Here is a 12,829-nt window from a genome sequence, read left to right on the forward strand (position 1 = left end):
GCAAAAAGCAAGGTCATCTGAGAAGAAATTGCTACAGTTTGAAGAGTCGAGGTTCGGTGAATCAGGTAGTACAGGATGACAAGGATACTAACTACGATTTTGAAAGGTCAGGTCTTCTGGCGAAGAAACGGACGGAATGGAATGCTTGATGATTTCTGCAGTTAAAAAAATTATGAACCGTGTGTTATCAACGCGAAAGTATAAAATTGTTTGCTAAACATGGATCACCTGTTTCTGTTATCAGTGAGGCCGATTGTAGGAAGTTTTTCAGGGATATCCCAACAATGCGTAGTTCAAATAGACTGTTTATTATTGTTGATGGAGCTAGATTGCGAATCCTAGAACATCTTGTTATTGTCATCTGAACTGAGAAGTATGTACACCCTAAAACTGATCAGCACTAAAGTGCATAATTTCCAGACTACGCCAAAAATGTGTAACCCTTGCACTTTCACAAAATCAGCTGCCACAGTGCCACGTCCACAAAATCGTGAAATTCGCCAAAAAATTTGTACGTCGATCTAGCTAGGTATACTAGTGACCTTGGTAAACAAAAAATAGAAATGTTGCATCTAGAAGAGTGTACGAGCTGTTTTTTTAGAATGTGTAACTGCTACACATTTTTGTGTGGTCTAAAAATTATGCATTTATGAGTAGGTCTTACACATTTTAGTGCTGAGCGGTTTTACTGTGTATGCTCTGTTAGCTAATGATGCTGTTTTTGAATGGACAGATAAATGCGAGGAAGAATTCCGGTTCAGAAAATGCCTTGCTGCAAGCAGATTTGTTGGAATTTTATGCTGAGAGAATCAACCATCGTCCACACCGCGAACATCGGGATGCTAAGGTGGACGGGTCACTTCATCAGGATGTCGGATAGCAACCCGACTAAAATGGTTCTCGAGAGTCATCCGACCGGTATAAGAAGAAGTGGTGCGTGGCAAGCTAGGTGGGTCGATCAAGTAAAGGACGATTTGCAATCCCTTCGCAGAGTGCGGAACTGCCTTAGACCGAGTAGATTAGAGACGATTCCTATGTACAACAAACAGAGAACACTCAGCCCTTAGTCTGACCGGTAAGTAAAGGTAAGTTCATATGTACAGTTGGGTAAATTCCGCTTCCCCAACGTGTTCTCCGCACTCTGTTTGAAACCAGAAACTTCTACAGAAGAGGTAGATGCTCGAAAACGGCTCGACATTGACAAGGAGTTAATCCCAAGCACAATTCTGTTCGGTACTTTTGGACGAAATTAGAACAGCAAAATAATTTCGGTAGGTTTGGTAATCGATTAGTGGATTTGAAAACAATCCCTGTACTTAGATCTGCATATAATTCGGATGCTCCACTGGATCAGAGGTTTTAATATCTAACAGTACAAATCAACGGCCTCAACATCGGAATTGTTATTGTTATTGTGTATCGTGTTAGTCACATATTCATGAAAACCAGTGTAAACTGCAATATGCAACAATCAATCAGATCGAATTGGAAACGAGCCACCTTTCACACAACGTTGTCTACGATAGCGCAACATTGAGGATGGTAATCGATTAACCCGGAACGCATACTCATAGCATACATGGGGATGAATCGTTCTAATTCATATTAGAAACGATATTATATTCAAGTATATTCACGGTTCCACAGCGTAAATCCGCAAGCGCGGTATGGAATCACCATCGGATTTAATGTTGCGCAATCGGATAGAACTAACCACTTACACATAAGCATTATATATAATTACGCAGTATTGTGAAATCCATTGAACTAGAATACAAGCTATACGCCATTTGTAATTGTTAGCTCCAGACATGCACCGATAGGATATAAAATTGTAAGTAAAAAGAAAATCGTGTTAAGTACTGTTGCTTTGAATTCCACTAAGAATTTGCATCCTTTGACAGATACGTATTTCGACCTCAACTGTAAGGTCGTCTTCAGTGTCTTGTACTTGACTCGACTGACACTGAAGATGACCTTCGAAATCGATCGAATCAATTTTTTACATTCGATTTTTCTTTCGATTCAAAAATATTAAATTTCTTTTTTTTAGAATGATTCCGAATGGATTCCGAACATTTTTTTATCCCTCAGGATTCTAGTTGCATGTTTCTTAATAATGTGTAAGACTTAGGAACCCACAAAGGATTATGGGGCAATCTGAGATTCCTTTATAATACTGCATTTCTCTCAGGATTCTGGAAGAATCCGTCAGCGAGTTCTGGGAATATCCGTCTAAGCATTCTGGGAGATTCCCGAGGAAAAACTTCTCTCAGGATTCTGAGGGAATCCATCACAGGATTCCGAGAGAATCCATCTCGGGAATCTCTCAGGATTCTAGAAGAATTGCTCTAAAGATTCTGAGAGAATCCATGTCAGAAAACCGGAGTAACTCCCAGAATTTAGGGAAATCCTTAATGGAATTCAGGAAGAAGTCCTATTGGAATAGTTTTTCTCTCTCTTTTCTGGGATAAGGTCTCTTAGGATGCTGGTGTTATAATTTTCAGCATTTTGAAGGAATCCTCAAAATAATGGAAGAGTCCCTTTAATAAAAAAAATCCGGATGATTTTTTCTCAACAGTATCGATATGGGAATTCCTAGCAGAATTCTAAGGAATCTCCGGATTCTAAATTCATTTCAGAATTTTGAGGTATTCCCTACCAGGGCTCCCTACCAAGGGTAAAATCCCTTTCGGGATTCTAAGAAATTTCTGGATGATCTGGGCTAATTCCTCTACGGATTCTAGAAGATCCTCACTTAGGATCCCACTCAGAATTCTGAGGAAATCTTTCTCAGCACTCTCAGGAACTCTTCTCAGACTTCTCAGCATTCTCAGAATTGCGGCGAAATTCCTCTCAGAATTCTAGGGGAATATTTCTTAGGATTCTGGAGAAATCCCGCACAGGATCACTATAATCCTTCTCAGGATTCTGCGTAAGATCCTTTTAAGATTTTGATTAAGTATTCTGCGGGTCCCCAGATTCTCGGAAAATTTTGCTTTCAGGGGTAATCCCAGTCAGGATTCTAGGGAAATTTCTCTCAAGATTCCGGGGAACTTATCTCATGATTCTGGAGAAACCCTTGGGATTCTGGGGCTATATTTTTTCAAGATTTTATGTCACATTCTTTCAGCATTATTAATTATTGAAGAATCTCTCATGAGACTCTGGGCAGAATTCTCTAGAGAAATTTGAATTTTGGAGAATCCCTCACATAGATTTTGTGATTCCTCTTAGGGTTCGGAAGAAATCCTTCGCAGCATTCTTCGAGAATCCCAGTAGAATTCTGTTTTCTGTGTTCTGGAACAGATGCTCCAAGAAATCCCTTTCGGAATTCCTGGAAAGTCCCTCTTAGTAATCAGGGAAAATCTATGACAAGATTATGGGAAAAATCTCTTGAGATTCTGTTGTAATAGTTTAAAGTATTCTAGAGGAAACACTCTCAGAGTTCTGCGACAATCCCTTTCAGAAGTTTAGAAGAGTCCTTTCATAGATTCTAGGCGAATGTCTTTCAGGAATCTGCAGTAATTTTCTGTTTTATGTTAGAATATCTCTCAGAATTCCAGAGAATCCTTCTCAGGATGCTGGGGAAGTCCATTATCGTTATCGTAATCCCTTCCAGGGAAATCCTTATCAGATTTTCGAAAAAAGCTCTCTTAGGTTTCTAGATATATTTTTCTGGAATTACCCTTCTCATGATCCCTCTCAAGATGCTGGGGAACCACCTGTAGAATTCTCAGGAATACCTTTCGGGACTCTAGAAGAATTATTCTCAGCATTCTAATGGATTCCACCCAGGATATTTTGGGAATTTTGGGAGAAAACTTTAAAGGATTCTAGAGGAATTCTTCTCAAGATTCTGGGGTCCTATCTCCCAGAATTCTGTGAGAGAATATCTCAGGTTTCTTTGGCAATCCCGCCCAATATTGTGAGGAAACATTTCACAGGATTCCAGAATCCTTCTTAGGGTTCTAAAGCTACTCTTACGAGGATTCAGGGTATTTTTTTAAAGTATCTTGGGGAATTATCGTAGGAATCCGAACATCTTTTTTTGTGAGAATCTCTCTCAGTATTCTAGATGAATTTATCTCAAGAATGTAGAAGAACCAGTCTTGGAATTTCTCTCAGGATTCTGGGATAATCCCTCATAGGATTCTGGAACATTTTGAGAGAATCCCAGGGGAAAGCTTGTCTTAGGATTCTGAGACTATCTATCACAGAATTCTGGGAGAATTCCTCTCGAGACTCTGAGATAATCCGTCTCCTAGATATGGCTACTGACACGGATTTCTTCAGATTTTTCTTCCAGAGATTCCTACAAAAATAATACCAGGAATTCGCTAAGAAAGCTTTCCTGAAATTCCCTAAGGAATTCCTCATGGGATTTCTTCAGAAATTTTTCCAAGAATTCCTGCAGGGAATCACCCGCGAATTCCCTCTACAATTCTTTCAAGAACAACTTCCGGGATTATTTTAAAAATGCCTGCAAGAATCTTCTTGGGATTCCTTCAGAAACTCCTCCAGGAATTAATCCACGATTTCAGGATTTCCATAGGAATTTCAGCAATTTCTTCATTACTTAGATTTCCTCAGAAACTTCTTCTGGAATTCCCTCAGGAATTAAACTTTGTATTTCTTCTGGAATTCTTTCTGGGATTCCTCCGGGAATTCCTCAAGGGACTCCTCCAAGAAATGCTCAAGGGATTTCTCCAAAAATTCCTCAAGGAATTCTTCCAGGATTCCTCTGAGAATTCTTGCATGGATTTCTCTAAAAAATTCTACAGGGATTCGTCCAAGCATTCCTCTAGAGATTCTTCTAGGGACTCCTCCAGGAATTCCACCAGGGATTCCTGCTGCAATTGTTCCAGTGAGTCATTAAGAGAATTCTCCAGGAATTCATTCAGGGATTGCTCATGGAATTTTTGCAGGCAGTCCTCCAGGAACCCCTCTAGAAATTTCTCAAGGAATTTCTCTAGAGATTCCCCCAGATATTCTTACAGGCGGCATGTTCCAGGCATTCCCCCAGGAGTTTTTCCAGAGATTTCAGGGATTTCTATAGGGATTCCTCCAGAAGTATCCGAGGAACTCCTACAGGAATACCTTCAACAATAATTATCGTAGTTCCTCCAGAAATTTCTCCTGGAAATTCTCCAGAGATTCCTCAAAAAACTTCCCCAGGGATTTCTTCAGGAATCCAGGGATTCCTCCAAAAATTTTCCCAGAAATTCCAAGAATTATTCAAGGTATTCCTCCAGGCTTTCTTTTAAGATTTCATCCAAGCATTTCTCTGTGAACTCCTCCAGGAATTCCACTAAGAATTCCTCCAGGATTTACCATTCAGGAATTTCTTCAGGAAATTTTCCAGGGATTCATCCGAAAATTTTATCAAAAATATCTCCTCCAGGGATTCCTCTAGAGATTTCGCCAGAAATTTTTTTCATGGATCCTCCAAAAATTGCCCCAGGAATTCCTTCAGGGATTCCTATGAGGATTCTCCCAGAGATTCCTCCAGGAATTCCTCCGATGATTCCTCTAGTATTTCCTCCAGAAATTCCTCCTGAAATTCCTTCAGAAATTGCTATAGCAATTCCTCCTGGGATTCCACGGAAAATTCCTCCTGGAATTCCTCCAGATACTTATCTGGGAATTCCTCTAGGAATTTCTCCAGAAATTTCTCCAGGGATTCCTTCCAAAACTTATCTAGAGATTCCTACAGGAATTAATTCAAGGATTCCTCCAGGAATTCTCCCAGGGATAGTTCCTGTTGGGAATATGCAATACTGTTTCCTCTCAGTGTGGCATTCGGCGAGATCGAAGGCGAGATCAACCCTGCGAAAACTTTCCACAGCAGAGCCGAGCGAGCGCGCCACGCGTGCATCAATTTTTTTTTCATTTTTATTAATGTGTAGTTTAACCTAAATGCTAATTCTACACTCACGTGCATCAATGAGTAGCATTATTCATTCAGTCCCTTACGTTAAACCCGTTCAGACGTGATTAAAGTATTTTTCTAGTTTCATTCACACGAAGTGTTTCATTCCGAGTCCGATTCTCTTCTTTGGTTATTTCGTTTCCATTGTGTTTTGTCCACCTCTGCCCAACAGTTCCACGGAATTGCCCCAAGAATTCTTCTAGGGATTTCTCCAGGAATTCCTCCTAAGATTCCGCCATGATTTTGTCCAGAAGTTCCTCCAGGAATTCCTCCTGGGTTTCCGACAGAAATCTGTCCAGAAGTTGCTCCAGGCATTCCTCCTGAGGTTTCTCCAAAAATTGCTTCAGGGATTCCTCCAGGGTTTTTTTTTTCAAGAATGCCTACAGAGATTCTTAAAGAATTTTTCTAGAAATTTCTCTGAAGATTCCTTCAGGAATTCATCAAGAGGTTTCTTCAGAATTATCCCAGGAATTCCTTCAAAAATTCCTCCAGACATTGATCCTGGAGTTCCTTCTGAATTTTCTACAGAAATTACTACCGCAATTTCCTTCAACAATTCCCCTAGGAATTTCTCCCGGATTCCAGGAATTACGTGAAGAAATCCTCCAGGGATTCCTGCATGAACTCCTCCTGAGATTCCTCTAGGAATTCCTTCAAGGATTTTTCCAGGAATCCTCACATTTTTCCAGGAAATTATCACACAGGTGTTTCTCCAAGGATTCTTCTAGGGATTTCTCCAGGAATTCTTCCTAGGTTTCCGACAGGAATTTGTCAAGAAATTCCCCCAGGCATTCCTCCAGAGGATTTTCTAGAAATTGTTCCAGGGATTCCTCCAGGTATTTTGCCAAGAGTTTCTCTAGAAATTTCTCTAAGGTTTCCTCTAGGAATTCCTCAAGAGGTTTTTTCAGCATTAGCCCAGCAATTCCTTTAGAATTGCCTTCAGGAATTCCGATAGGAATTGATTCAGGGATTTCTTCGGGAGTTGCTACAGCAATTCCTCCTGGAGTTTCCCTAAGAATTCCTTTAGGAATTTATCCAGGAATTCTTCCTGGGTTTCCGACAGAAATTTGTCCAGAAGTTCTGTCAGACATTTCTTCTGATGTTCCTCCAAAAAATTTCTTCAGGGATTTTTCCAAGAATTCCTAAAGGGATTCTTCCAAGAATTTCTGTACAAATATCTCTCAACATTTCTTCTGGAATTCCCCAAAAGGATTCTTCTGAAATTTCTCCAGAGAGTCCTCCTAGAATTCCTTTAGGGTATTTTCCAGGAATTCATCATAGAATTTTTTCAGGATATCTTCCAGGGTTTGCTCCAGGAATTCAAACAGGAGTATCTCTAGGGAGTCCTCAAGGAATTTCTCCAGGAATTCTTCCAGGGATTTCTCCAGATATTCCTACATGAATTCCTCCAGGAATTCCTCCACGGATTAATACAGGAATTCTTCCAGGGATTATTATAGACATTCATTCGGGAATTCCTCCAGGGGATTACTCCGGGATTTTTTCTAGAGGTCTCTCCCAGAATTCCTCTAAAGGTTTCATCAGAAATTCATCTAGGAAATTTTCCAGGGATTGTCCAAGGTATTCGTCCAGGAATTTCTCCAGGGATGCCTCCAAGAAATCCTTCAATTATTCCTTCAAAAATTCCTCCATGGATTTGTCCAGAAGATTCTTCAGGATTTCCTCCAGAGATTCATCAAGGAATTGCTTCATCCATAGAAGATTCTTTCGGAATTCTCCCAGGAACTGTCGATGAATTCCTCCAGGGGAATTCCAGAATTTTTCTCCGAAAATACTTCCAAGAAATTCTTCAAGAATTTCTCCATGGATTCCCTGCAGAGATTCTTACTAGGACACCTCAAGCTTATATGGGATAATTACATCTCAAAAAGTTCGATGGGCACCCTTTCGGTTCGTTCTGATTTTCAGCTAAAGTCATTCACAATTGGGCGGTGCTAAACTTGTCTGAAGTTTGTATGGAGGTTCGTATGGAAAAACCAGAAATTGATCACCGCTACCGGCACTACACTGATTTGTATAGGATAGGTGAGGTTTTTTTAACGTAATGTACAAAATACAACAGCGTGAATGCTGAAGAGTGCAGTAATGCTTTTCAAGAATATAATGTTATTATTTCCAATTTCATCGTGTTACGTTTAGTTATAAAAGGTATTTGGTATCAATTTGCTGAGGCTGCTCAATCCAACCCTCTCTTCTTTTTGGCGTAACGTCTTAACGGGGATAACGCCTGAATCGCTGATTGTTTTGGAGATACATTGCTCAACGTCATAGCGGATGGCCGATTTACTCGAGAAACTACTGTACTGGATCGCGCTTTCAACGTTGCTTACAGTATCCGCGATCGGCGCACACGAAGGAGAGATAGCAAAATTCTAGCCCTTGTTTAACAGATCCAGTTCTGCTTGTGTTGGCCGCACAGACGAAAGATTGACAACGAAGTTATCAATGGTTTGTGGGGAATGCTTTGCCGTTTTCGGTGCTTGTGCGAGTGCAAGAGATAACAATTTTTTGCGGTGCCTTCGTTTTGTTTTTCTAACACCCTCGCTCAGGTTGCGATTTATTTTGCACAACACAGTTTGCCAACACTCTTTCTTCTGTTCCACACATCGATACAATACAACAATACACTCTGCAGCAGTGTGGTAAACAACGTCATTCAGCAACTTTAGATGGAGAGGGTACAGCTGTTCTTCCACAATAGATAGAGCTTTGTGTTTATATCTTATTTCTTCTATTAGCCAAATTCTTCTGGCACTTTTGGCTGCTTTTTCACTAGATTCACTTTTAATAGACGGTTTTATGTGGATGAACTTTGGTATTAGACCTCTTCTTTTACACCGTGTGAGAAACTGGATATCCAGTAACAAGCTTCTTTTCTTCGTAATCAATCGGCCATAAAGGCGAAAGCACTTCAAGGATGTAGCCTTCATTTCACTTCAATTCTTGGGATTTGCGCTAACGTAAGAACCTCGACAACACTAATAAGACGCGACGCGAGACGGAACACAACACTTATTATTCTTACAACGTTAAAAAGGAGATAAAATTACCTTTTTGAGTCGACCGGTTTGGGGCTCGTTGTTGCCCATCGACAGGACGATGTCCGACTGACTACGTAGAAAACTAATACTACAATCCTACTGTATGCAGTATTCGTCGTGAAGCTTTGTATTTTACTGAATTCTCAGCTTGGTCAAGTGGAAAAGGGAGGACGTAATTGGGGCATCGTCTTCATTCATTAATGGGCGGTCGGCAGTAGCTATATACATGGATTCCCATGCGTTCAGTTGTGTAACTTTTCGGACATTTTTAAGCAGCTTCGCTTGCTCCCAATCTGCAGTATGTCCCAGCGTCGTGGTGTGCATTGCCACACTTGAATCACAAGTCCTTCCATGTTCCACCGCGTTCTTGTGTTCGCGTAGAAGAGTTTTAAATTTACGGCGTGTTTGCCCAATGTATACCGCTGGGCAGTTTTGTCACGGTATCTGGTAAACTCCGGATTTTTCGTCGGGTGGGACTCTGTCTTTCAGATTGCACAACGCATCCTTCAAGGTGTTGCTACTCTTGTATACCACCTGAAATCCGTGATGGTTGAGGGCCCTTTGGATTGGGTTGGTCAGCTTTGGATAAAAAGGAAGGCTAATCCTTTTCACATCCGTCTTTTCTGGCCGCATTGTCGTAGCATTACTCCTCTGTTTCTTCCTCTCGTTCTTTCTTAAAATTTTGTCCACAAACTCTCTTTCGTACCCATTCAACTCAGCAGCTTTGTGGATCCTGTTCCTCTCCTCGACAAAATCATCTCTTTCCATGGGAATGTTGTAGAGACGATGGGCCATGGAGTGGAAAGCTGCTTTTTGCTGGGCTCCGAAGTGATTGGAGTCTGATGTTATATACCGATCCGTGGAGGTTGGTTTTCGGTATATTCCAAACTTCAGTTTATTATCTTCCCTCCTCGAGATCATCAAGTCAAGGAAGGGCAGTTTACCCTCTGCTTCTTGCTCTACCGTAAACTTGATAGTTCTATGTCGTGAATTCAATAGTTCAAGCGTCTGGGACAAATACCGCTCTTTGACTACTGCGAAGACATCGTCAACATAGCGTCTCCAGACTCGAGGAAAACACCTTTCTTTCTCTAATCCACCTTCGAAGTCACTCAAAAAGGGGGGTACCTAAAAAAGAATTCCTTTGAAAACTTAAGATTTCATTATTCGGCTATTTAAAAAAGAAGTCGTACAGAGAATTGCTATTTATATATGAAATTATAATTCATATTTCTGGTATCATATTTCCAAACAAAACTAATAGAGTCAATCACATAGTCCATTTTGGACAATGATCTTGTAAAATGTGACAAGTTAAGAATAGTTTCCAATAACTATCAATTCAAACGCATATTATGCCAAATCAATGTCTTTTATGGATCTATGTTTATCATTAAGACAGTGGCTCTCAGATTTTTTTCTAATTTCTATACATAAAGTCATGAAAAATTCCTGGGGGCCTGGCGGATTCTGGGGGGGCCTGGCCCCCCCTCTAGTTACGCCAATGAGCTTGATTGGGAAAACTTAAATCTTTGAAAAGAGTTACTTGGTGGTACTTAGAGTTGAGGAAGTCCTAAATCATACTGAATCGATCAAACTTTTTCCACTTTGGCACGCTACGGTTCCGAATGCGAGTAACTTTGGCAAGGGTCTGAAAAGGCCAGTTTGACACCGATTCAAGTGTGGGCAAGCATTTATTTTCCGAATGCGAGTAACTTTGACCAGAGTCTAGAAAAATATAAATGCATTGCAATCAACTTTTCCTCATCCGACTAAGTCACGTCTTCGAATGCGAAAGAATTTGACCGGATCTAGGAAGGCCAGTTGATCGCTCCACATTCGATTTGGATTGGGTATCTTCCCAGTTCCTTGGTATTTGGTTTTCTCCCATAGTTACTCCCGGGTTTTCTCCAATTATTCTTTCAGGGATTCATGCCGAGCTTCCAGTCGGGATTCATTTCGTGATTTCTTTAAGGATCCCATCACTGCCCCTATTCGCATAACAGTCCCATGTTTGCTGGGTTTCCTATTCACATGGGACTGTTGTGCGAATGGGGGCAGATCAGGGATCCTGTACGGGATTTCTTATGTGATTTTCAGGAATTTCTACAGGAAATCTTCCTCCAGAACTGCTCAAAGCTTGACCAGAAATTCGTTCTGTTTCTCGTTTTTTTTTTTCAAATATCCTCAATCTCTAGTTGTTATTTCTGTTCATATGTCGTCAAGTTTAAAATTTTATTTATTTTAGTGTGTTTCTCAAAATGTTTGCGGTACCAGTTTATTATTCTTAATAAGCTGGAAGCAGGGAACACTTTTTTTTATAAAAAATAGACACTCTGCGTTCAAACGGTTTGGAAACCCCTGTCGCAAGTCTCTATCGCGATCTAAGTATTAAGTACACAACACACAATGATGTTGATGCGCTCGCCTGCTGTTACAGAGCTACTAATTAAAATTGTATCACTTTTCGTTCGTTCGTGTTCCTTGCCGGGACTGCCGGAGAGGCCCCAAAAGTCCAAGAAAAGCGCAACTCCCCGGGGATTAAAGTTTCTAAAATTATCTACACCAGGAAGAGCAATTGTGTTTGCATTGCGACCAAAAATTCCCCGCATTAGTCCCTTCTTCCAGAAGGTGGAGGACAAAGAATCCCTTCTACCCCCTCCCATCCTCTACCGGAATCTTACCTTGTACACATCGCCGTACGTCCCGGAGCCAATCTTGTGGATCAGCTCGTACTCGTCCTCCGGATTGCGGCGCGAGATTCCCGAGCTCAGTAAACTGGTTGTTGCCTGGTGGGCCATTCTGTCAACATTGTTCGCTGCCTGTCCTCCGCCAGCCGCGACTCGCCTCCAGCCTGCCGACGACGACGACGACGACGATACCTGAAGAAGCAGTTTATCGGATTCTGACGTTTTCGTTGTTCCCTTTCCCTGCTTCCCTCTCACTATTTCCAGCAAAAGCACTAAAGTAGCACTGTCGTCACCTCTTTTTCTGCGTCTTCCGTCTGGAGAATTCCTTTGGCACCTCCCCTAGCAATGGGGCCCACTCCCCGAGACACTCCACTAACACAGTTGGTGGCCTAAATATTTTCGACCTCACCACCAAGAACAATCCCACACTCCAGTGCGCGTTGGCCACGGAGGCACCACTAAGCCAAGAAGCAATAATAATTATTGCTATAGCTGCTCAATCGACTTCCTCCCCCACCCAGACGGATGGATATCAATGGGGGTACGCAACGATTCGACCCGACCGACACACAAGAAATTATTACTGTTCTTCCTCAATTTGTTAATTCCGATGTTTCACTTCACCACAAAACGCTGCACTGCACTTCGATCCGCGCGACCCGACGATGAGCTTTTTGGCCCCGTCCGTCCGTAACACACACCTTTTTCTTCCGTCCGATTCGAGAGGCGATTGAATTTTTTTTCGTTTTCGACTTTTCAGTTTTCACTAGCTCTGCTGCGCTGCTGAGTTGCGATGCGATGATGGCTGATTTGGTTGCGTGTTTTGACAGTTTCTCCGCTGGTTCGCGTTTCAGCGATGATGGGAGCAAAACGGAAACGGCGAAGGAAAAGAGAATAAATGACAGGTGGGTTGGCGTCTCCGATAGATTAAAAACGTTGAAAAGGGAAATTCGATAGGGTGGATGGTGGTGGATGGTGGATGGTGGATGGAAAAGATTTTAATCCAATCGATATAGGTGAATTCAGATGACCCCCAATTGTAGAGGCGCTAAGTGAGATAATGTGAAAATCGTTTGTTTACATCAAAAATTCAATTTTTCGTTTTCAAAATTAACTCATATTTTGCCTTGCAAGGTGGTTGCTAT

General features: G+C 41.4%; 1 protein-coding gene across 4 annotated transcripts in view; it reads right to left on the reverse strand.

Annotated features, from left to right (window-relative positions):
- LOC109413626 (mitogen-activated protein kinase kinase kinase kinase 5) overlaps positions 1–12,526 on the reverse strand; it is a 66,261-nt gene extending 53,735 nt beyond the window's left edge. For 2 of the 4 annotated variants that reach the window (XM_062842743.1, XM_062842745.1), the window contains exon 1: positions 11,679–12,525. In XM_062842743.1, the coding sequence (XP_062698727.1) occupies positions 11,679–11,795 (117 nt within the window). In that variant the 5' untranslated portion in view covers positions 11,796–12,525. Of the gene's footprint in view, positions 1–11,678 lie in introns of all 4 variants that reach the window. The other 2 variants (XM_062842742.1, XM_062842744.1) reach the window with 2 other exon arrangements.
- Between the last annotated feature and the right edge of the window lie 303 nt (positions 12,527–12,829).

This window comes from Aedes albopictus, chromosome 3, assembly GCF_035046485.1.
Source record: "Aedes albopictus strain Foshan chromosome 3, AalbF5, whole genome shotgun sequence".
Lineage (NCBI taxonomy): Eukaryota > Metazoa > Arthropoda > Insecta > Diptera > Culicidae > Aedes > Aedes albopictus.